Raw genomic sequence first — 26,045 nt, 5'->3', positions numbered from 1 at the left:
AAAAATCGTGACCTACTTTCATGTCTTGGTTGGCTACTTGGTTGCACAGATACCAAATTTACCCACGTACAAATCAACCTTTTATGAACTAAAAACCAGGCCCAAAAGATAGCCTTTGACTTACACTCAAGTCGTTCACAAAACGTGGACCAGACAGCACCAGGGCTCTCTCTCAATTGTGACCTCTTGGGCAAAAACATTCCTTTCGATTAGTCGTTCAAAGCCTGACGACATTCATAACTGGGCAAAAGCCATGTGCTCGGTGTTAGAAGTTGTGTGCACGGCTCAAAGTTCCAACCGTGCGCATGGCTGATGCATCCGTTCAAAAAAAAAAAAAAAATTGTCCATGTGCATGTATCATGCTTTCTGTTAAAAAGAATTGCCACCCCTGTGCATGGTTAGAGCTACCTCTTGCTTCAGAATGTATTTCAGCTGTTCACACTGCCTCCCTAACAAAAAAAATTCTGTTTTTGATGTCAAGCCGACTTTTTTCTTATTACAGGCGCTGCCTTATTGATTGAGTGATAGGTTCCTAGATGTGTTACATATATTTTAAATTGACAAAAGAATAGTTTCAACGCTTTCTTGTTCCTGTTGGTTAGTTTGCTTGGATTAATTATTGAAAATCTTTATGAGCCTTTATTTAGCAATATGACGTCTTTCCTCTCTATTGACTGTGGCTGATTGTATCTAAGTTCTGGGAGCTCAGGATTGACTGTGGTCTCATTACAGAGTCAAGTAGTTTAGATTCTTGTTTCAGATTTAATCTTTCTCTTTTTCTTGACTGCATGCTTGTAAGCTTCATTGAGTCAAATGTTTTCAACAGCTGTACAATCTCGTTCATTCTTTTTTTTTATCCAGCCATTCAGCCGAGTGGTCTCGTCCATTCTAACGTTTTTCTTAGCTGTGGGGATGTGTGGTCTCATCTGTCGACAGTTTTCATCTGCTGTTCAGCCATGCACTTATCCATGCAAAAAAAAAAGACTGTGCATTCAGTCGTTCAAGTTATTGGTGCACACGACTTGTCCACTCATTTTTTCCCCCGTCATGAGCTGAATGCACAGATATCGCAAGGATCGTTTTTGTGTTAGAGTTCACAATTTGCATGTTTAAGTTTACAAACTTACAGTACCTTTCAAAAGTAAGTTAACACTGTACTCGAACCTTGCAAGAATCAAGGATCAAGAATCAAGTTGAGGATCAAGACTCGATTCCCTTAAAACTAAAGTTGATTCTAGATATTTGAAACCTAGTCAATTCTTGATACGCGATCCAAGTTTCAAGAAAGCTATTTATTTCTTGATTAACGTTTCCCCACCTGATAGGAAGAGTTACAGATTTGACTCTGGCCAGGTGGTTTTAAGCCCTAACCCCCCCCCCCCCCCCCCTCCCCACCCCCTTGCCATTTGTGATTGATTCAACCGTCCTGATTTACTCAATAAGCCTTTCTTGCTTTTGTTTGCAGAGTGAAAATGATAAAAATCCTACCCTGAAGGTAGCCAGAATTACCGACACTGATCCTATTCCTAGGACCTTTGGCATAGCGCAGTTCCCTCTGAATGAGGAAAGCCGGGTAAGGCAATATTTTATTTTACAACATCTAGTTAGCGCAATGATCTACAATTTGATGTGTCAAATGATATGAGAGGACCAACAAACTCAATCCATTTGAGATGTTGAGTCTGGGAATCGAACCTGGGCCACATTATATTCGCCAGGGGTGTGTGCTCTCACCGCTGTGCCATCCCTGCCAGTCTTAGTACAGTTTCAGATGAGAGACTCATTTGGGGAAAAAACGTGACAGAGAATAACAGTGGTTATTAAAACTGAACTACAGATATCAGATTTCCTGCATTTTCATTGGCTCGCCAGACACAGGCTATCTGTTCATATACCCGCTGTACCTAATATGGTCAAGGAATGCGTCGGCAATAAAGCGAGCTGAAAACATTTTCCTAGCTCTGAGAAAAAATGGCCGACAAAAGCCGGAATTGACTGAGGCAGATAAATAAAATCAGAGTTGTTGATGGTGGAGTTTTTAATAAAACAATTATTCTACTCAGGCTAGATATCCAGCACCCTCGTAGAATGATAATATTGTTAAATATGTTTTATTTGATTAGCCTGCCAAACAATGTTTTATCTTGTCCATTAAAATGCAATGGTATTCAGTGGTTTCGGTACCGACATTGGACAACAAACGTTGGCTATTTGCTTTACTCAGAGAAGTTGGCTACTTTTTCCCTTAAATTGAAGTAATTTAAAGACATGTTCTTTCAAACCTAAGATTAAAATTCAATTTGAAAGTGACAGATGTACGTTGTTCCCTGCTAGCACAGGTCTTTTTCCTTTTTGCGTTTGCTGGGCTGAGGAGTGCGGGAAAAGAGACATCTGCCAAGGGTTGAAACTTTGATCCAATCGCCGTCACAGCCTTGGACAGCAGTCTTCAAACTGCATGCTCCATGATATCAGGGCTTGAAATTAACTTTTTAGCTCAGGTGCCAGCTGGGGACTAATGGGGAAAATTTGGTTGCCAGATCATAAATTTGGGTTGCCAACTTTGCATGCAAGGAAAATCATAATTATTAAAAAGCACAAAAATGAAGCCCACGATCCCGCGAACCCGCTGAAACAATATGGTGATCGAAGTATCGAAGTACATTTGTGCTATTAATTAATAATGTGACAAACTGATTTTCTTGTAGTATTTATACATTATTTTAATGGGGAAAGGTGAGTCGTGTTCTAGCTACCAGTTCTGAACGATTTCATCATAATTATAAAGATTAAAATACAAAAGTTGTCTACTGTTTATCCTGGGTTAGCAGAAGAAACGTGACTTGCCAGCTGGCGACCAGTCCTGAAAATCTAGTCGCCAGCACTCAATTTTGGTCGCATTGGCGACCAGTAAGTCGCAATTTCAAGCCCTGGATGTATTTTCTGACTGTGACTTGAACTTTCTTTGTTCTGTGCATTCCTTTACAGTAATTAGTATCTTGTTAAGTGAGCTCACACAATGTGAAGTATCGTGTGAGGATTTGGTTGTTAAGTAACTGCCTTGTGGGCTAAACATAGCGAGTTTCAACCCGTGGCAGAGGTGTCTTTTCTCGTTCTGGTCACCCCAGTGAACGCAAGCGAAAAGAGGCCTCTTCTACAGTAGCAAGGAGTGGCTGTTGGTTACTTTATGCAAACCATGTACCAACTTCAAAGTTTCAAAGTTTATTGAAACCCCTGGGCATTTACCCAAAAGCTTTACCCATTAAAATTACTTGTGGTTATTGGGCTTACAAAGAGGCCCTTATTGAGATATGTCCAGGTTTGACCCTAATTAGATGCACGCGGATTTCAATAAGCGTCACGAAGTGTCCCCTTGCTCTTCTAGCCAACTTCAACATCATTTGTGTCTCAGAATACAGACAATTTATGTCACAAAGTGTCCCCCAAATGCTGCTCTTTAAGTGAAGATTAACTGCTGCATTTACCCAAAGCTAAAAATAATGCTAACCTTTACCCTTACCTTATTGTTGAAAATAGGTAGCAAATGCTTAGACTTAAAGGGACACTTTGTGTTGGATGTCAAAATTGGGTGTGCATCTAATTAGGGTCAAACCTCGACATAAGTGCCCTTATTTTGATTCCATTTGCGCTTTTTGGATATGAGATTGGATATAGCCAACTCGGCGCTACATGCCTCGTTTTTACCATATCATATCCAACTTGCACTCATTGAGTTATTGTGAACCCATTGACTCCTGGGGGTACCCCATTGACGAGTAAAATCGTCTGGCGTTAGACAGTAAAATACTAAGTATGGCCGGTTAGGCCGGTTTAGGGGTGAATGGGTTAATTTTTCTGCCAAAGAAGTAATTGTTATTTCTCCCTGGCAGTTTCATAATGTTGTTATCTTTTTCTACAGGACTTTTTTGTGTTTGATGTGGTGGACAACTTTGTTTTCATTGTTATAAACCACAAAAAAAATCTATCCAACATGTATGTGTCTGATACAACCGGACAAAAATATCAGCTGTCCTTGCCGAGGGTTTTGTATCATAATCCGTATACAGATGTTTCATCTCCATGGCTAAGGTAAACTAATGGTGCTCTTCTTTTTTCTGTGATTTCCATCCTCTTGTTTTTACATCCCTTTTCCATTTTTAGGTTTTACTTTAAATTTATGTATGTATTGTTGAGTAAAAATGAATGACATCTCCTCCATTAGACTCTCAGCTGATACTTCACCAACCGCTTTGCACCACCAGAAATTCTCAAGTCTTACATCTAACCTATTGTTGAATGAATATGAGAAATTTTTTTCCAAGGTCCACAATGTTTAAAATTCACACATGACAAAGAAGTTGTTAAAGCAATAAATAGTTTTTTGTATATGTCGTGGTTTCAAGTTGGTGGAAAGGTAGTTACTTAATTTCTGGAAATTTCCAGCAAAAAATGTGTTCCATTTGATTGCCGGAGGGTGTTAAGTGCAGGTTGCCGGTTAGGATTGCAGGTCCTTGTTTTACCATAACTGAAACAACCCAAACCTGTACAGACTTAACCCTTAGGCTTAAATATTATTTTTTAGGCCTAATATTAGATTTAGTAAAGGTTAGGGTTTGTTTCTGCTATTGTGAAACAATGACCTGCAACTCTAACATGCCTGCCTGCTGGACTGTAATCTGTCATTGCCTTGATATGTACATTCTTTTGTAGAACTGTGATACCATACGCGTTCGTGGATGTAGACAAAGTGAAAGGCATGCGTGGTATTTATGTTGCCACCCAGTTGACTCCTGGACCAGTCGGCAAGAGACATCTTTTGTCACTGATTACTTACAACAGAGGTGCAACATGGCAGCGGATCCGATCCCCAACTATGGACACCCGGGGTGGGAGAATTTACTGTTATCTTGTAAGTGTTAATACATTCCCTTGTTTATCTTTTTATTTTTTTATTTTTCAAAGTGATAATGGGGATGTCTCAAGTGAGTTTTTCAGCTGGCTGGGGAACGAGTAAAGCGGAAAATGTTTTTCTCACACAGCTGGGAAAATGGGGTCGAGTGTGTGGGGGGTCTTCAGGTCACATGGTTTGTTGGTGGTTCAGTTTGTTTTGTTGCCATCTGCCATTGCCTGAGCTGCCCCTCCAACTCACCCCCCATGAGTGTTTTCAGTGCAGCTTAGGACGTTTTGGTGCTGTTAGCAAAGGTCAGGCTGCGTGGTCGGCTTACTGAGCTGATACACTGAGTATAATGGTCATTGGTATGGACGATATTTAACAATTATTCCATAAGCCTGCATTGGATACGAAATGGTAGATAGCCAATGAGGCGCGTGGCGTGTCTAACAAGGGTGAATGGAATAATTGTTTAATTATATTCTCAAACTTCTGTTTTGCTAAATTTTATTTAAGTTAAAGAAATGACCAGAAAGTGATGTGACTTCCGGGTGCCAATACTTTTATGCTTAGCAACCTTTGCTGCGTTTATTTCCACATAAGGTCAAATGCAGGTATAATGATTCAGTAAACCATGGACAAAGCTAGAATGGCATTATCCGAGGTTGAGAATTTAATAATGAGTGTTACAATGTATCTCACTAAACTGAACTGAAACTACCATTCAATTTTTTTCTTGCAGCCCACTTGCTCAATTCATGTTAATCTCTTGTACGGTGCTGTTTATCGTGTGTCGCCATCTGAACGGCTTATGTCAAGCGAAGCTGCTCCAGGTCTGGTTTTAACTTTAGGTGAGTGACACTGAACTTTATCCACGGTTTGCTGATGTTGAAAGTCTTGATTTGTGACAATGTTTTGTCCTTTACTAAGTTCAGGGTTCCCTGTTGACAAGGAAAATTAATCATCTGGACTTGGTCAAAGTAAAGTCTACAAGTGTGTGAAAGGGTTCAGTTAATAATTTGGAGAGAAACTAGTTATGGTATTGAGATGGGCATATAGGGGTCTTAAACAAACCACAAAAACATACAAAAATTATTCAAAACCATCAAAACTATTTTTAACACTGTAATCAAAGTAATGCATACATGAGGTAATACAGTACTGCTCAAAAGTAAGTTACCACCCTCATGTGCGATACGCATCGTGTCATGCGCTACAGGAATCGTGTTGCGTGCTACATGAATCGTCTTGCGCTCTACAGGAATCATGTTGTGTGCGATGGTAAATAATCTGTAAGTGCCTTGGCGTGACACTTGTGTGTGATTTTAATTGACCTTTTGTTTTTGAAAATTTTAACCAGGGAAGGTGTTTGTGAAAAGCCAATTTTCGAAGAAAACAGGCCTATTATAAATTGCAGTACCTTCGTACATAAAAACATTGTTACTGAATGTGGCAATTCCCGAAAAACAAAAATTTTTTATCCAGCACATTACATTGTTTACAAAGCTTTGTTCACCGACAAACCATGATTCACAAGCGCTTATGTAAGGAAAGTAAGTTTTCGTATTATTTAGACATTTCAAGATAACAATAATCCTTGGTTTGTATTTCCTGAATGAGACTTGCACTGACAATATTTTAAACGCATATTTTAACTTGGTAGTCAAACGATCAAACACTTCAAGCTACGGTTGTATTTATGCGTTATTGAGTTGCGAATGAAAGATTGTGGACGATAACAGCACTGTTGACTGTAGGTATTAATAATGATCATATAGAAACGGCGTTTTGGAATAGAGTTAATAGTAGTTTTATTCTGCCTATCATTGGTTGCTGTAAATGTTCGTGTTTGAGCATCAAGAAAAATTCATCCTTACATTTTGCATGAAGTTTTCAAGTTGCCTCTCGTTTTCAGATATTCAATTTTAATAAATGTACAATTTTGTTTCCATTGGAGTTTTTGTATGTAAACCAGATGTATGGTTATTGTCGCTTTAAAGCTTGTGTCCTTTCGGCAATTTCAACATAGATCCCCATACAATTTAACAGATCAAAAATCGTCTTAGCTAACTCAGGCAACTGCAGCGAGAGAATTTGTACGCAAAAGTGATTGATTTTGTGTAGCACATTAGATCTTAATTTATGCCAGAAATTTACACTTCGACGTGAATCGCGTCACACTTGACAGGAATCGTGTAGCACATTCGCATTGCAAAGGAAACATGACGCAAGCTGGTAACTCACTTTTGAGCAGTACTGTACATGGAGGATATGAACTTAAATTTGAATCACAAGGCTAATTCAAGAAATGGGATTAATACCTTAGATTGTGCTCATGGCTGACATTCATAATTGATGAACCTTGAAATTGATTATTATACAAAGAATGTGAGGTAGTATTTGAAATAGTGTTGGTTTTGGTCATGATTCTTTCTTTACAATTTTCAGGTGTGGCAAGCACCAATCTAAAGATATATCCGGATGTCTTTATGTCTTTAGATGGAGGGTATGAATGGCAAAGGGTGAGTAAGTTGTATAGGTCATTAAGCTTAATGTAACTCATCCAATGGTGTTCTTAAGGGCAGGGGTTTCATTAGAAGCCGGTCACCGGCGGTATACTGCCGTCTGTTTGTCAGAAATTTGCCTCTTGCTGCCAGCTACTCTGCCTTGATTTTCCACTCAAACCATCGTAAAAAACAAGAGTGACTGCTGCTTACATTGATTAGCCCAGGCATCTACTTCAAAAGTTATTGAAACCCCTGAAAGGGTTTATGGTGCAATTATTATTAGTGGTTCTCTAAATTAGCAAAGAAAGCAGTTGTAACAGATTTGATTCTTTATTTGTCCTGACTAATTATTCTGGCACAGAAGGGGACTCTACTTACAGTGATGTCCAAAGGCATTCACCCATTTGCTACGGTTTGGGGCAGCAGATTCACAGGGCAATTTTGCATTGTCTCCTCTGCTAGAATGCAGCTGCAAGAACACAGCCAAGATCTTTAAATCCACACTCCAATTATGTTGTGGCTTGTGAATTGCATGCTCTCAAACAATTTTACTGTGCGGCCACGGTGAGGTTGCAGTACTGTACGTTTGAAGCACTACTCTGGTAAATAAATGAGATGACCATGCACCGGTGGCTCAGTTGGTTGAGCACCGGGCTGCTATGAGGGAGGTTGTGAGTTCAATTCTGGCCAGACCAGCACTCAAGGTCTTAAAATAACTGAGAAGAAAGTGCTGCCTTTGTAATTACACCTGCAAATGGTGAGACTTTCAAGTCCTCTCAGATAAGGACTATAAACCGTAGGCCATGTCTTACAACCTTTCCTGTTAATCAACACTGGAAGATGTTAAAGAACCCACACACTGTATGTGAAGAGGAGAGGGAGATCCGCAGTGTTAAGGGTCTGTCCTCCTTTCACATGCGTGCGTGGGTAGGGGTGGGTGAGATGATAGCGGCAGCCAGAGGTGCCTTTACAAGCTGTCAAAACATCTCACTCAAGAGAAAGAATATTATTGTAATGTGCAATGCAATGATGTGCAATGATCTAATTTTACACGTTATTCTATGCACTCCCTTTATTGCATTACGTCGATATTGGTTTACATATCAAGTGGTGGCATTGCTAAAATGAGGGGTGAGGTTAGGGTTAGGCCAACTTAGCCCTACCTAGGTTTAACCTAGGCTAACTCTCTTCCTCACCCTTGGCCACACCATTGTTCTAGCAATGCCTTGTCAAGTGAAGACCTGTACTAATTAACTAAGTAACTAATTTGTTTGACAGGTTCTGCGAGGCAAGTTCCGGTTTGCTTTTGGTGACCACGGAGGAGTGATTGTTGCTGTGCCTTTCAGACGTTATACCAAGTCATTGAGGTGACTAAGGCATAGATTACAGGGCTTGAAAATTAACAGGAAATCCAGTCACAATTTCGCAAATTTTAGTCAAAATCGTCACGCTGCATTGTGTTGTCAGCAGTTTAGCAAAACAAAATATGAACCGACAATACTTGTTTGTAAAGAAACTGCTGAAAATTGTGAATAATATCAAAGGGATGGAGTTGTGCATCGCAGCTGAATTACACTACAATTATGCAATCTTCAGATTGAAAGAAAATTCATGGCGAGAAACAATTAATTATTTTAGCAAAAGTAGTCCCAAAGTGGTAGCTGCTAACCCTTTTGTTTTGAAAGAGCGAAGGTGAAAACAAGCCGCAAATTTGTAACTTCTCCAGATATTTTAGTCACAAAGGGAAAAATTCAGTTGACTTTATTGGTCGCAATTTCAAGCCCTGGATTAAACATTGGGCTATTGCTGTGTCAAGCTTAACTCGTGGAATCAAGTTAACTTTCAGTCTCATGGGGTTTTAAACCCAATAAAACCCCTATTTGAAAACTTCTCGTCAGCAACTATTCAGAACTGTTTTGGAAGTTATTAAACCCTGTCGATAACCTGGTATTAATTGAGTTCTAGGTTAGATGTGTTTGTGGGTCACAAGGGATTATGGGATTGGATCAAACGCATTATGCATCAATCAATCAATCAATCCAATTTTGATCTGGGTTTATTCCCGTAAACGGGGGTGGCCGGATTTACCCCAGTTTGCCAGCAATCTTTCTAACTCTCAATCTCCATTTCGCTCAATTCATGACATCCTTGTTCTCCAAGCCAACGCTCTTGCTCTGCTTCTCCACTTGCGTCTTCCACGTCTTCTTTGGTCGTCCTCTCTTCCTCTTGCCCTTCACTATGAACTCCAACGCTTTTCTCAGAACATGCCCATCATCCCTCCTTGACACATGCCGGTACCATCTCACTCCATTTGCCTTTGCCATCTGAACAACTGTTTCCTTCAATCCCAACATCTCCATCAGGTCCTCTGTCCTCTTTTTCTCCATCAGTTTTGCACCACACCAATGTTTTCTCAATGCATGTTTGCCTAAATTTCACAGTGGCATTTTATTAACTTATTCATCCTTGAAGTGGCTGTCATTGATGGGTAAGTCATGTGGCACAAGACAGTAAAATCTGTAATTTTCAGTCAGAAGGGAAAAGGTTAACTTAATATTTGCTTGCTATTTGTAACACAACAGGTATAGCATTGATGGTGGGGCATCTTGGAAAGTGTTTACTTTTAGTTACTTGAATATCCTTGCAAAGGAGGTGGTTACTCAACCTGGTGAACGGCTGCCCGTGTTCCTCATTTATGGACAAAGAGACCCATCAGGTCCTTGGTCCGTGTTTCAGATCAACATGACTTCAGTCTTGGGTAGGCAAAGAATCTTTTTTGTGGGTTACATATCAGTAAAGCCTTTTCACTTTAGCCATGCACCCCAGAGTTCAAGATTTCATGTTCCTTTTCAGGGATCGCGTTAACGCAGAAATCGTGCATTTTTACGCAAATAAAATCCAAAAAATGCATCATCGAAATTTTAATGTGTCCCAGGACGCAAGGCACTGATTTAAATAACTCACACAACTTGCTTTGATTTGTCAGTATATTCTGTTGTTTGTAAAACTGTTGGAGCGATCTGTTCTCATAATTAAAGTTCTAAGAAGGGAGGTTTAGAACATCTAAAAGGGTTAAAACTAAGCCTTCTGCGGTCTTCTTCAGAGGAATGTACTCTGCAAGTCACTGAATGCAAATATATAGCAAAAGACGTCACTGTTCGTGCTCCTAAGGGAGGAAACCAGTGATGCGTAAACCCTTGGGAAGGGTGCTCTTTCATTAACAGAGTTCTTGTCCAGGAATGAATGTAATGGCTCTAGAAAAAGCCTTTGTCGGCCGGTTCTATGCATATGCATATGCGTCAATATTAATTCCAAGTTGGTTACTATCTTTTTCTCATAACCTAAAACATACTCTTTTTCTCGCAGAGGGTCACCAAGATTTTGGGACCCCCAAAAAATGCTTGGGTCCCCAATTCGGCCGAACATGCGGGTCCCAGGACCCAGATTGAAAAATCCTAGTGCCATCCATGCTTTTAACCCATTGACGCCCAGGGTTTCCCCATTGATGAGTAAAATTGTCTGGCGTTAGACAGAGTAAAATACTAAGTCTGGCCGGTTTCGGCCGGTTTGGACGTCAAAGGGTTAAACATGTACCAATGGATCTTCAATGACCTACAAACTTGGTAATCATTCAGGTAAGTTTTTTGCAGTTTATTGCTTGGAATTTGGCGTCCCTGTCTTATTTTTCATGTTGACAAGTTGGCACCTGAAAAAATGGTAGCAGTCACTTTTCGTGCTTTTTCAACAATGTCAACCTTGTTTGATTCTTGTTTATAAGGCTGATCAATTAAATGAAATCATTACTATTAGTACCACTGAAAAATAAATTCTTTGTAATTTCATGTCATGTCATGTGAAGTTCCATCCCTTGGGGAGGTAGGAGGTCATGTGATACTTTCTCTGTCCATCACATGATAGTCTCAGGGCAGAAGTGTGTGGTTCTCTGCCTCCTTTTATATGTCATGTATCGTTGACCTCAAATCAAACTGTATGAACATGTGCAGGTATTATATTTTGTTCCCTCATTTTCGTTTTTCTTTTGAACGTTAAACAAAATGATCTTAAGTCGCAAGCTGGTACAGCGAGTAGACAGTTTTTCAACAACTTCATACAATTTTTTTACAACTGCACACAGTCTAACATTTAATTTATAACACAAATCGTGAAGTATATGTTTAGCCCTTGTAAAATAAAAGAGACATTTTATCAAGCAAACCTAGTGTTTGGTGTATTATTTGTGATAATGTATGTTCTGTAGTTCAAGCAACATTAGCTACTAACGAAATCAATTAGACTGCTTTTGTGGGATTTCATCTCATGTGGGAATGTATCATCAGCTCTTTTGACTTTTTTGAAACTTGCATTGTTAAGTGATGATAATTTTTTTAAAATGCCTTGTCAAATGAATACGCTTTTGCCCAGTTGCGTGATAAATATATAAGGAAAACCCTGCCCTAGTGGGAAAATATTTGTCGGGGAACGAGGCTGGTAACATGGTGGGGGCCCTTTCACAGAGAAGCCATTGGTAGTCTGTCTGCATCATGCCCAAAGGACATCTTGGCCCTCACAGTGACAACTGACTGTGCTATTCTGACTGCCAGCCATTGATTCATATAATGAATTCTTCCGCCTGCCAATCTGCCATTTTACCGATGCTAGAGATGATAATTTTATTCTAGTTGTTAGAGAATATATACATGTAGCTGACGTCTCCCCTGCTGCCAGGAAAGCTGTGTTCTCTTTTGGTTGCTTTTATGACATGCAGAAAATATTCTTAATCCAGGAACCACTCAGTGCTTTGTAATTAAGCACTCTCTCAATAATAACCAACATTTTTTTCTCAAATTTCAGGTTCAGTCTGCGATTCCTCTGCATATGTTACATGGAGTGATACTTGTCTGTTGGGTGAGCAACGATTAATCTCGACCAGAAACTGGACCATTCATTGTCACATGGGATCAGAGTTCCGGCGGGTCATTAGTACAAGAAAGTGTGCTTGTACCAAGGATGACTTTCAATGGTAAATCAACTTCTTGTGACTTGTTTTGGGAAGAGCTCAGTTTGTAGTGCAATGCCCACCATTTCATCTGGCACCAGTTGTTCAATAGGTGGATAACACCATCCACTGGATAAATCACTATGCAATGGATAAACACTAGCAAAACCAATTGAGTTATATCCAGTGGTGAGAAATTTATATTATCGTGAGAGTGCTTTATAAATTATTGTGGTTTATTTACAAGACTGGCAGATTGTTTAATTCAAATTGTCGGCCATGGAAAAAGACAATAATTGCCACAGTTTGCTCTGACAGTGTCTGATGTTTTTCAAACACCTCTTTAGTTTATTGGGCTTTGAAATAAAGGTTAGAATCAAGTCTACAGGAAACAAAAATTAGTTCAAATAGTGGGGAATTTGAAATACCTGAGTTCAAAATATGTGCCTGAAAATGTGTACATTACCACCAACAAAGAAATATGCACAATTATAATAATAATATTTATTCCTACATTAAGGTTTTCCCCTTATGATTCTAGTGACTACGGGTTTGAAAGAAAAGATTTTGATCAAGGTTGCACACCAATCCGGCAAGGTGTGGATTTGAATCATCAGATCATCCCTGACAATTGTACAGAAGGCGCCACCTATTCTCGTACTCAAGGGTAAGGCAAGAATGACTTCTTTGTTGACTTGGTGGTTTTGTCCGTGGTCAGTTATCAAGACGTTTGGAGAGATGCCCAAAGTCTGGGAAAGGAAGTGTCCAGATAATTTGGGGGGTATTCAATGTTGATTGAAAGGGAAAATTCCAGTTAACGTACACAGGTGTCTTTTTGAACTTGGGTCACTAAGTGTTTCGTTAACATAGTTTTGATATCCAAAGACAAAGATGAGTTGATTTTTTTGGTTAGTGCACAGTAAGTGCATTACACTCCATGTCTCCGGGTGGTGAGAGTGTAAGTCAGCAAATATGTGACCCTCCACTGCATTTTTAAGCTAGTGAGTAAATAACTCCCCTTTCCTCGCGATCCAACTCTCTAAGGGCTAAATATCTGGCAGAATCACACTGAGTAATAGTGGGCCATTAAATGAAATAAATGGCTGTCAAAATAAATAGTTTTTCTCTTGAAACAATAGGCTACGGGTATCCTACACTTTGTTTGAAGGAGTTTTCAGTGGGCTTTTTTTTTGTTACAACATCTTGGCAAGTATCCAGTTTCAATTCCGTAGTCCAAAGTCTACAGTCCACATTCCGTTACCCAATGATAAGGTTAAGTACGATTGTGGATATTTGTTTACGTTTAAAACCATTGTCAATGGCATCGATTCCAATCAAAACCAGAAAACAGATGCTTTGCAAGTCTCTATGATGATATTTAAAAATATTAGTACTTTTTCTTATGATAACTCATTTCCGGTCACGCACACAATTCTTAATTACGTATTTCCCCGTTTCACATAGTCTTCCGTTGTTTAGTGATCATTGTGATTGCCTCTGAAGTAAGAGAGACCGAGTTCAAATTCCACTTGAACGACCTTCTAGGAGACAGAGGACGGAGAATTCTTACGCATGCACAGCCAGAGCGCTACCCGGAAAAAATAAAAAAAATTAGAAAGTCCAAAAACGGAGTCGAAAACTAGTAATAATTGCATAGAACTGGCATTTCGCTTATTCAGCACAAGAACTTTAGAAAAGTGAGAGGTGATTTTTGATCGTAGTATAGTAGCACTTTAAGATTAATTAATTTTGACTTTGACAATAATCAAATTACTTTACTCAAACTAGCCTCCAACTTCAAGTTTTTTAGCAACCCCTGGGTTTAGTTTCTCTTCAATGTATTTTGTCATTTTTCTTTGTCAGTTTCCGTAAAATTGAAGGAGACACTTGTGAGAATGGAACTGAGAAGGACTTCTTGCCTGTATTGACACCTTGTCCTGCCAACGGTTGGTGTATTGTGCCATTATTAACTTCTTACTAACCGAGCGCGAGGGCCGTACTGGGGAATATTGGCCCGAGGTCGTGGCAGCGAAGCAAGGTCCGTACAAAACCAACCGAGGGCCAATATTCCCCAGTACGGCTCGAGCTAGCTCGGTTAGTAAGTAGTTTATTATATGGCTTTTTAATTACCTTTTGCTTTGTTTTTGCAAGCCCGTAATCGACCCATGGGCATTACGGGAGAATGATACCCTACAATTCAGTCACAGTTAGCCAATCAGAGCGCGTGTAATATCGGCTACAAACACATTGACGAGTAAAATCGTCTGGCGTTAGACAGAGTAGAATCTATATTAAGACTTGCTTTCAGGGGTCAATGTGTTAAAGATAACTCAGGAAATTCTTCTGATTTCCATGTGACTTGTGTACATTTTTTTGCAGAGCTTTATGGTTTAACCCTGAACTGTACGACCAAGGATAAAGGGAATTGTAGGGTCATTCCAACTAATCAAGCTGCCCTTTTTAAGGCGGGGATTCAGAAAGGCTACCTTCCAAACATACAATTTGGGTGAGTTGATTTTGAAAACTGCGAGCACTTCTAAATCCTTTGGATGAGCTTGAGAAAGGGAAAGGCCATGGCAGGTTCTCTGGAAACTTTGTGATGTATGATTTATGATCAAATGTGACCCTTCACGCGAAAAGGGGGCTCATGATAATTTCACGATCATGCCGATTTCACAGCAGACAACCGTGAAATTACATAAAGCAAGCTGAAATACCGTGAAATTCCCTTAGAACAGCGTGAACTTGGAGTGAAAATTTATCATACCACCGTGAACTAATTCACGCTGTGAAAAAATTCATGCCGTGGAAAAAAAGTCCTCCTCAAAATTATTTAATTTCATTATCAATACGTTGGGTTTGGATTTCTGGCAGATTTCGAGTGTCAAAGAAACATTGACGTGAACCCTTTGATGATCATGAATTTTTGTGTACTGTAAAGTAGAATTACCTCAAGTGAAGAAACATGCACGCCGGCGAATGGATTTTGCGAGCATGTGAGTGCTGAGCATTTTCTGGCAAGGACGAGCAGTGATCCAAACCTCTTTTCGAGATCACCAAGCATAAATGAATTATGAGCATTAATCTTTAGGGCAACTTGGAAAATCACAGCAACTCGCTTAATAGTATGTTTTTATTTAAGTGCGCCAAATGGGGCGACTAACTGCTCAAAATACACTTAAATCCAAACATAGTAGGAGTAATTTTTCCTGGAATCCGAGGCAGTGAGCAGAGTGTAAATTTTTACAAGAAAATCGAACAATATTATTCCCCAAAATTTGCCACCACTTGAAACAAGATTTTCTGAACATTTTCGTCAGGGTTTGTATTTCATCGCATTGAAAATTAAAAGTGCTTACCATTCAATAAATTGAGTCAAGAAATTGACACGTGGTATCAGAGTAATGTAACTAAAGATCCACTCCGAATTTCAGGGCTGTGCGATATTCCGAACTCAAGTTGTTCGTCAAAATTATATTATTTGGTATGGAGACGCTCTGTTAAATTGTAGACACTTCTGTCTTCTCGTCACCTCTTGCCTGTTTTTCATTGTCACACCATCGATCATCAACACCGTTCACCAAATAAACTCAACATTCAACGAGATAAAAGAAGGTGAATATTGAAAGAGTCTCACAAAGGTTCAGGTCTGTGGGATGTTTCGTGCGGGAGGTATTCGAAGAAACGTTTTACTCCAAATCAAATTTACAATTTATAAGGCTTTGCATGGATAAGCGCAAATATGGCGACCGAAAGATAACAAACACATATGTCATCGAGTTTTGCCATAAAAAGCCTGTAGCCATCTTCTGAAGGCTTATTAACGCCTGTGTCGCCAGTGGAGGGTAGGTGCCCAGGAAGCCTAGGGGCTGAAACCGAAGTCACATCCCCAAGGCGCTAGAACACCCGACTGGCCTGCCCAACCCGCAACCAAGCCACGAGCCCCCCGCGCCAGGCCCCCCTAAGGCACCCGTCACACTTGAGCCAGATAGCTCAGTGGAAACAAAAATAAATAAAGAAAGAAAGAAAGAAAATACAAAAAAAAAAGAACACAAAAAAAAAGGAATACAAAAAAAAAATAGAACAGCACACACACAAAAAAAAAGGGGGGGATAGGGAGGGAACGCCGAGAACCACTAAACTCCTGAACCGACTCACAACGCCACGCCAACAGAGCAACAAACACGCTGCAAGCACATGGACAACAACGCATGCACTAAGCAGGAATACCGCTGAACCATGTCAGCCCCAGGGCTCCCACAACCTAAAGAGTGCTGCAAACGCTACAAAAACGCATAAAAAACGCTAACAAACGCCTGCAAGGCGCTACTGACCGGACTAGCTCCCGGTCGTGAACCATGTAACTATAACAAACACTACAGAACGCACCAAAACGCTGAACAACGCTACCAGACGGCCAAGACACTAACAACCGCCTGCAAAACACTACTGACCAGACTAGCTCCTAGTCGTTAACTATGTTAAATTTCATTTAACTATATTAAACATCTATGTGAGTACATATTATCATGCGAGGACTGTTCAGTTTGCAAAATCTCAGCGGATAAATCCCTTTTTTAACCTACGTGACAGCATTTTTGGCCGCAGACCCTGATCGGGGGACATCAATTTCATTCCATATTTTTGACCAAACGTTGATTATGCAAAATTGAGGAGAATCCCTCGTATGGTGTCTAGTGCGCTTTTGGATGCTTCCCTCTCCTCCTACACTGAGAAAATGTAATAAATAAACTGTTTTGCTCGGTAGCATAATTTGTGTCAGTATCGTCATTTTCATTCAAATTATAGATCGTCGTGCCATCAACAAAGCAAAATAATCGTACCAACTTCAATTTCGCCAAAATTAACGAAACGGCGCCCCATACAAACTTAAAACTTTTCACACAAGAGAAGATATAAATACCATTATTCGATTTCCGAAGCAAAACATTGTTTTTCCTTGTTTACCGCAATTTTAATTCCAAAACCAGACCACGAAATTTTCTTGTTATTCTGGATGGTGTAGCAACATAATTTCACGGCGTGAACATGAGTGAGTCCACGACCTGACTTAATTATTTTCATGGTCCTCAATTTCACGCCGTGAACTTTTGCACTGAGCATAGTGAAAAGAATTGGAGCAATAGTGAACATGCCGTGAAATTTTAATTTTACGGAGTGAAATATTAAATTCACGGGCCGTGACCGTGAAATTTATTTCACGGTTCACTATGAAATCCATAAGCCCCCTTTTCGCGTGAAAGGTCACAAATCATGAAATCTGATTTATTGAAGAGAGAAATGATCCTCACGCTTATGTAAATAGGGCAGTTGGTGGAGCATTGCACCGGCAATGCAGACGTTGTGGGTTTCAATCCTGTTGGAGCCACCTGAATTTTTCGGGTTTCTCTAAGAGATTATTGCTTAAATTGTCCACATACATTGAAAGTGCAAGGATCGTACTTTGAACAGCTTGTGACATAAATGCCATCAAGTTTGAAAGTTAATGGTGCATCTTGTGGAGATTTTAATTATCTCTTAGAAAAGTCTGATAAAAGGCTTTCAAAAACATTTGTGGGGATGAATTATATCTATTCAGAAGCTCGTGATTTTGAAGCTTTTAACTTTGGTTCAGAGCTGGGGTTTTTTGAGTGTAAAAATTTCCTTATTTGGATGTAACCTAGCTCGTGCATTTTTCCCTCATGTGCAGCTTCAATCTTATTTTGGTCTATATTTGGGCATCAAATTGGTGTACTAAAATCCCCAGCTGTGTTCCAAGGAGAAGAGTTGCAAGTTACATGCTTCCTGGAAAAAACACTTCAACTTCCTTTGACTATATGTCATAGTAAAAAAACGTCTTAAATACTAAATTTTGTTTTCTCACAGTTGGCACTATGGTGATCATCATGATGAAACAGGCCCAGGCATGGAATATGAAACAAGAAATCATTCCTACCACGAGTAAGATAAAATAAATGCTTGGTGTAAAGTGCAGCTAAGAGCAATAATGAATGTTCAAGGCATAAGTTTCATGACTTGAACAAGTTTTGAAAAATTGTGGCCAGTGTTCCAGGTATTAAATTTTACATGCTCAAAACATTTGAGACTGAATGATCCAAAAACTACTTAATAACCGAGATGAGGTCATTAGAGCAAAATCTCAAACTGTCGCCTTGCCGTATTGACTGAGCAACAGCAAGATCAATACAGCTAGCCCAAGGTTTGAGATTTTGCTGTAACAACGGAATGGTGGAAGTTATTAAGTTGTTTATTTTTTGGCTATCAGAACGGTTCTAAAGAAGAAAAAACTAATTTGCTCTTAGCCAAACAGATCGCACATTATATGGGCCAGATACACTAGCCATATTATAACTTGCTTTGAAGAACCTTTGAACATGTACAAGGAGAGGTATATGCAGAAACATAATCGTGAAGTACTAACTTCTTACTAACCGAGTGTGAGGGCCGTACTGGGGAATATTGGCCCAAGGTCGTGGCAGTACGGATTGAGCGAGGTTCTTACAAAAACGACCAAGGGCCAATATTCCCCAGTACGGCTCGAGCTAGCTCGGTTAGTAAGTAGTTTATTATATGGCTTTTTAATTACCTTTTGCTTTGTTTTTTCAAGCCCGTTATCGGCCCGTGAGCATTACGGGAGAATAATGCCGTACAATTCAGTCACAATTAGCCAATCAGAGCGAGTAATATCGGCTACAAACACAAGCCATATAATAATAGTAATTAAGAGACTCTTTAAGTTTTACTCTTATAAACACAATAATTCTGATTCAGGTGCCTCTCAACAACATGTTGGTTTTGAAAGTAAAGTGTAGGTGGACATTGAGCAAATGTTTCCATGATGAATTCATCTGCCACCAAGAGAACAGGGCTATTGTCATGGAAACATAATTTTGATTGATATCCACCTAAACATTACTTTCGAAATATGAAAAAAGTCCTTGAAGGGCATTTGTGACTGATTACTGTAACCTTCACAAGGAAATGTTGTGTTTGAAAGACTGAAAGTGAGTGCAATAGGTTCATCCTCTTGCTCTAATTTATTCCTGCATTCTGGTTTGTTAAGAGAAAGAAGCAAGAAAAATAGTCAGTGAGCATTGCTTGATTTCATTCATCTCTGTGGTAGATGATTGCATGCTTAACACAACATTGCATCATTTTCAGACCTGGAAAGTTTGTAGTGTCTCTTTTTGCATCAAACACTCGCAGCACTTTGGTGAGGTGGTTGGAAATAAATGTTCGAGGTTGGTGTTGTGCTTATTAGCTTTTATAGATATTGTACTGCCAGCCAAGATGAGGAGATGAAGACCGTTAATATATTCATTGGTCAAAAACAATATGAAGCCAATAAACAAAAGAAAAAAACTGAGCTCTGGTAACACTAAATGAACAGAAGAAGTGATTTCTTCCTTTTTGAAGTCCTAGGGGAAATGAATGTGCTTTGTGTTAAGGGATACAGCGAACACATTCTAGCCATTGGAACAGGAATCAAAGGAACATTTCTTGGTTTTTGATTAGCTAAATTGAAATACTGTCAACCACAGGCAAAGTGATCATTCACTTCTTGCAAGAGTTACGATGTGGAACTGGAATTACTTCTCTCAGGTTAACACCCACCCACTCAGGAATGAAATTGGAACCTCCACCCCCAATCCCTCCCCCACCCACATGCAATTGCCACCCACTCAACCGGGCACAAGTTTCAGGGATTTGCAACAAGGAACCTTAAAAACAGCTTGGTGTTTTAGAATTATTGTACCAAGGATAAAATTAATATTTCAAGTCAAGTAATTATGTTCTTAATTATGTTACAGAAATCTTGGATGCCAGCAGAGTGGCTATCAGCTTCAGTCCCAAGATTCCTCAACCAAACGAGCCTGTTATCTTTTCTGCAAATTTAAATTATTCAAGTGTGAGTGGTTTGTCATAATGTTGTTTTTTGAAATGCATTGCAACCAACTTCAATGAAAAGACAGGAACCTGTTAGAAATGCGTACATCCACGAAGACTTACTAGCTTCAATTAAGCCCTGACCTCCTATTTGATGAAACATGTTGCTGTTTTGCCATAGAATGACATTCCTGGGTTGCGTCGTACCAATAGCCCACATCTTGTCTATGGTTCATCAATAGCTAAGGTTTATCTCACTTGCTTTAAAGCAAGGGACTTATTCATGTGCAACCTTTCTCAGATTTTGCCTGGAATTCTTATTTTGTAGGAGGAAGTGGGTAGTGCTAAGTATGTTTGGAAATATGGTGGTAAGGTCGTTACAACCACACATCCTGTTGCTACTCTCCGCTTCAAAAAGGCAAAGAAGTAAGTCAAAGATGATAATTATTACTTCAAATTTTGGGCTGATCTTCTAAAATCATAGAGAGAAATGACAGGTTATCCAAGAGAATTACAATTTTTGACAGACCTTGGAATAGACGATTTGCTTGCGCATGCATCAGATGTTTTGGTCTCGTAGAACCTTTTCAGAGAAGGCAGCCCAATTAGGATTCAAAGTCAGTATCTCGTCATTCAGAGGCAATCATGGTGACCACTAAACCACAGACGACTAGTAAACTGGGAAATGATGTATTAAAGAGTTGTGTGCATGACCGGAAACGAATGTTCGTGTTTTTGTTGCATGCAATGCACTATCCGGTCATCATGTGACTCGGTAACACATCTTACCATGCTAATTTCTCCTGGTATTGTTAAGAAAAAGTGTGAAGTATCTTTCAATATTAATAAATATCAAGGCAATGCACTATCCGGCAATGCTTTTGCAAGTGTTGCATGACAGACATATCGATAATGACTGGGAAGGGGACTACTTATGATTTTAGTGGGACAGAAAAAGAGAGACTTTGAGGTACAGTATTGTTCAAAAGTAATGAGAGAGTAATTCAATGAAATTCGTGAATTTTGGGGCTTTTTGACAAAAAATGGTGAATTTTGTCGAGAACAAAATGTTTAAATTTGCTCAATTTTCCCAATGCCTATTGTTGTAGTTGACATGAATTTTAGAGGGATAATTCTCTTTGACTGTTAATTTGTTCCAATAATCATATTGAGCGTAAATTCCCTCTTTCCAAATTTGCCTTCAAATTTTTGAGGGAAAAGTCACGCTTTTAGTGAAGTTTCTTTGCATGTTCCTAGCTAGCACAACACTAGAATATATGCGATTGAAAAGCAACATCTCGTCCTATTTCTTGAGTGCCTTTTATTTCAAACTTACCTTGCTGATATCCAGACCAAGCAGAAATTATTTTTTTACAGTCTCAAGGCTTCCAAGCTAAAAAAATCTTTTCTAATACCAGCTGCTTGCAGCAGTAGTATGGGGTGGCACATGAAAATAATTTTAGGTGAAAAGGCTATAACTGCCAATAAAAATCGTGGCGCGTGTGTTTACAATGATGGTCAGTTACACAAGCATTCGTTAATGAACACTTACCTCAATTTCTTGGTTTTATTCTATCGCTGCCATTCTAAATTGCTTTCCTGAATCCTTTTCCATTCCTTTGGCAAAGGTTTTTTTCGTGACAAATCATTTCTAGCTGTCCTTTCAAAGCAACAAAGTTTACACAGGTAAGGAGAAAAAAGCTCTCTTCCATGAGGCCGTCGTATAGGACTCACTTAAGCGTCCAGGTTGAAACTCTGCACACATTTGGTTCATAGTTCAATTATTAGCACACCAAATTTAGAAAGAACCGGATGTAACACAATATTTTTTCTGATGCTCATGCATTTGGATGATTGTGATCTTTGTGTTGAATTCGCATGTTTCTTGTTGAACTTCATAAAACTTGAAAGAAAAAAAAACAAACTAATAAAAACCCAGTGTCTTGTCGTCATTTGGTCACAGATGTATCCTTTGTTTTGTGAGCTGTTAGTAACACGCAAGGTAACTTGATCACAGGTGGTCGCTGAAATCAATGTCAATTTCGATTTTGCGATTTTACTTGTGCAGCAAGTACGATCGAAAAATTGAAGGTAACAAAATCTCCCAAAATGTTTTTCGCTGATGGTAGTTCCTTTTATATTCACGGCACAAATTTCGTTGCTGATGGCAAATTTATTCTCAGCTCAGTTGACAGTTACAAGAAAAAAACATTGTATTACGTTACTGCACTACCACACGTGCGCAATGCGTTGCCTATTTTTGTTGTATGACATGTACTGTAACTGAAGATGGCCATCATATGCTTACCTTTCCTTGAGATTTAAAAACTGCTGGAGTCTTGTAAAGGAACATAAGGTAACTGAAAAAAGAAATTTGAAATGAGGTGGGGATGTACATAACAAAACAACCAAAAAAACTTGTAGAAGCAGAGGACATCTTTCGGAACTTGTCTCTATTTGCTTTTACTGACGTTTGTAGTTCTTTTTTTTTGGCAGATATACAGTTGATGTGACAATCTCTTACGGCATTAGACCTGTAAACAAGACGGTTGAGGTAAAAGTCTTTATAGGTAAGTGGCTACATTTTTATTTATCTGTGTTCTTACAAAGGGACTGTATTTTTTGCTCATAAGCTAAGTATTTGTTCTGTTTAAAGAATTACCTAAATCCTGGGGATGTTTTTTTCTTTCCATAGTAACAACAATAAAATTTGAAAAAACAATGCTATGTAATGTTGGAATGATCCTTGTAAAATTTATTTAAAAGTTGTAAAATGGGAAGATGTGAAGCTGGGGAGGCACAAGAATGCAAGATGTGCAAGAATAATACTGGAGGCCCACTGTTTTCTCCACTGAACTTCAACTGGGAACATGGAGCCACAGTTTACAGTCAATTTCACATTACTTTACTGCACCACCTGTGCAAAGTTCGTTACGGAATTGGGTACTAGGTTGCAAAGTAGCCAATTACGCAGCGAATTAGACAACCAAATTGTGAACTTTGAAGTGAACTTCCCAACTGCTACCCAACAGAACTTTCCTAGTTTGCCACCTTAATTAAGAGTCGCACTTGAAGAGAAAACAGACATGTTGAGTTGTTTGCTCGAAAGTCATGGTGATGTCTGAAATTGACATTTCTATGGGAGATTTATGTGGAGAACTGGATAGTGCTTCTGCTCACTTATCAAACAAGCTTTACAAATGAATAGTACTCAAAAGTTGTTTACAGATAAACTAGAGGGTCGAAATTTGGAGTATTGCAACCCAAATCGATGGTCAGTTAAAATTAATGACTTACAGTATTGAAACTTTGGACAGCATGTTAACGAGTAAACAATGTTGTTTTCGATTAGCACTAAATTATTTTATTTCCACCACTTCATACTTGGCCTCTATTGTCGTCAAAAATCCATGTAAAAGACAATCATCTGGTAACATTTTGCAATGCTGTAGTCTGTTCTTGCCAAACGATCGCCAATATTAATTTTACATTTGCCTTTCTCAGTGAATTTTAACTAAGGCAGTAATTTTGTTGAATCTTCAAACCACTTGTTTACGATGTCGCAAACCTGGGTCAGCCAAGGGCTCATTAGGTTGAGAGTTGTGAGTTTTGGTCTGGCGCATGTAGAAGTTGGAAAGTTCATTTCAAAGTTCGCAATCTGGTTGTCTAATTCGCGGCGTAATTGGCTACTTTGTAAAGTAATACCCAACTTCACAGCGAACTTTGCCACATGTTGTGGTCAAGTAGGGTTAAATCAACTATAAGTAAACTGGAAGGCCAAGAGTCAGTGAAAATGCATTGTTAGAATGGTGTAATAGGGAAAAAATGGTGAGCTAATTGGATGTGGTGGCACTAGATCTATGCTTTTCATTATTTCAGTCACAATCAATTATTTTAAATAATTATTAATTTGCTTATTATTTATTATCTCACAACTGTTTATGGAATGTCACGCAATGCTAATGCAAACGTTGCGACGCCCTAGTAAGGGCTGTGAAGGAGACTAGTGGGACAGAAAAAGTGAAACTTTGAGGTTAAAAGGCAACATCTAATTATCATACCATATTTACTTGTGTGCAAGTCGACCTTTTTAATGGGTTGCCAGTATGGCAATCCTAGTCAGAAAATGGGTAATATTTCATTGTTATTTACTGGGTTGCCAGTATGGCAGTCCCAGTCGGAAAATGGGTAATATTTCTCTATTTTTTTATTTTTATTTTTTTATGTGTCGGTAAAAGTCTTGCTTGTCACTCCCCTGCTAAGTGGTGTCTTTGAGCATAGTCTTCTGTGTGTAATTTGTTAGGTTTGAGGGGGTTGGGGTAAGGCGTAGATTTCTCTGGTGCACACAGGAGAACATTTAATTAACCTGCCATGGCGTCGAAAGTCATTGTAATGCGAATGGTGCTTTAGTGCATCTCTAAACAAAATGGAGCTCAAGAATGGAACGTCAATTAGATAAACAAGACAGGCAGTGAGAAATAAATATCTGGAATCTTAAAAGTGACGAGTAATGGACTTTGGCAACAATCTTTCGCCTGTCAAGCCAAAATCAAAGTGACCTGTATTTCTAATATTTTGCCGAGCCAAGTGTGGTATAATGTACAACACTGAAACCAAATGGAAAATTCTGTGGTAACTTATGGGTTCAATAAAGGCAGAGAAGGAATCGAACACCTAAAGTGGATCTGTGATCTCTGTTGTCTGGCTATTTTTATTTATTTTTACTCAAATCTGCACAGTCTGAAAATTGGGTGTTGACTTATACACAAGTAAATATGGTATCTGTTGGGGAAAAGGTTCCTTTTGACTCTTTCAAATTACAGCTGTAAATTGTATTTGAAGGAGTTTCAACAAAGAAAACCTTTTCAAGGTCTGGTTCACAACTACAATCCTGGTCAAAAGTTGTTGGGAAGGTTGCGTGCATCACTTCACTTCACACCTAATTCCATTATTCTAACTGTTGGCTGAACTATTTGGGAAAGAGCATGATCTTGTGGCCCCCCTCCCCCATATTCAATATTGGAAGAAAAGTCACCATTTTGTTTGGTGCAAAATCCAACATTGATAAGGGGGGCAGGGGGACTGGGGGACTATCTCAAAAGTGATGCTACCTTCCCAACACTTTTGTCCAGGATTGTAGTCATTGTGTCACTTATTATTCACATGAAAGGTTATTTCTTTTGGTAGATCTCACTGTTGTGAATGTCAGTGTCAAGGTGTTAGGTCCTGCTAGTGTTGAAGTTTACTGGAGACCTCCTGCAAATGCAGGCAGCTCAACACAATACAAGGTCTTTCAGAGGTAAGTTTATATACAATAGCAAGCAGGAGACAACCCATTGGAAATCCCAGAAAGGTCTACTTCAGTGGCTGCTGATTTGTTAGGATTGATTGGGCTTCAACAGTACACTGAATTACCACTAAACTCTGATGATTCCTTTTTTGCTCTGTAATCCCCTCTCCACAAAAACCAATATTTGATTTAATTTAATTTGATTTGAGGTAATTTCATTAGTGTTCACAATTAGAGCTCTAGTGCTAAATCCATTGGCGCTTTAATAAACTTGTTTTTATTCTTAGCATTATTATTACATTTACTAGTTGATTAACTGCAAATGTGTAGTTATATATTTGGGACCACTCAAGGCATGTCCAGTGTTGGTGGCTACGACAGCCAACGCATTGTTCAACATGTCACCAACAGAAGCAGTGCAGCCCAGTCGTAATGGCGCTTGCCTTGAGACCCAGA

The 26,045-nt window shown here is 39.1% G+C and overlaps 1 protein-coding gene across 1 annotated transcript in view; it reads left to right on the top strand.

Annotated features, from left to right (window-relative positions):
• The window catches only part of LOC137974910 (uncharacterized), an 84,162-nt gene that overhangs the window by 17,011 nt on the left and 41,106 nt on the right, over window positions 1-26,045 (top strand). The window contains exons 7-23 of the mRNA XM_068821919.1: window positions 1,466-1,573; window positions 3,917-4,086; window positions 4,708-4,906; window positions 5,631-5,739; window positions 7,337-7,410; window positions 8,674-8,762; window positions 9,978-10,153; window positions 12,247-12,415; window positions 12,933-13,058; window positions 14,255-14,337; window positions 14,771-14,897; window positions 18,278-18,352; window positions 19,574-19,653; window positions 20,224-20,321; window positions 20,628-20,725; window positions 22,796-22,869; window positions 25,487-25,598. Of these exons, the coding sequence (XP_068678020.1) occupies window positions 1,466-1,573; window positions 3,917-4,086; window positions 4,708-4,906; window positions 5,631-5,739; window positions 7,337-7,410; window positions 8,674-8,762; window positions 9,978-10,153; window positions 12,247-12,415; window positions 12,933-13,058; window positions 14,255-14,337; window positions 14,771-14,897; window positions 18,278-18,352; window positions 19,574-19,653; window positions 20,224-20,321; window positions 20,628-20,725; window positions 22,796-22,869; window positions 25,487-25,598 (1,967 nt within the window). The remainder of the gene's footprint in view (window positions 1-1,465; window positions 1,574-3,916; window positions 4,087-4,707; window positions 4,907-5,630; window positions 5,740-7,336; window positions 7,411-8,673; window positions 8,763-9,977; window positions 10,154-12,246; window positions 12,416-12,932; window positions 13,059-14,254; window positions 14,338-14,770; window positions 14,898-18,277; window positions 18,353-19,573; window positions 19,654-20,223; window positions 20,322-20,627; window positions 20,726-22,795; window positions 22,870-25,486; window positions 25,599-26,045) is intronic.

The sequence above is a fragment of the Montipora foliosa genome, chromosome 11 (assembly GCF_036669935.1).
Source record: "Montipora foliosa isolate CH-2021 chromosome 11, ASM3666993v2, whole genome shotgun sequence".
NCBI classification, from domain to species: Eukaryota; Metazoa; Cnidaria; class Anthozoa; order Scleractinia; family Acroporidae; genus Montipora; species Montipora foliosa.
This window is presented reverse-complemented; position numbering and strand designations above follow the sequence as displayed.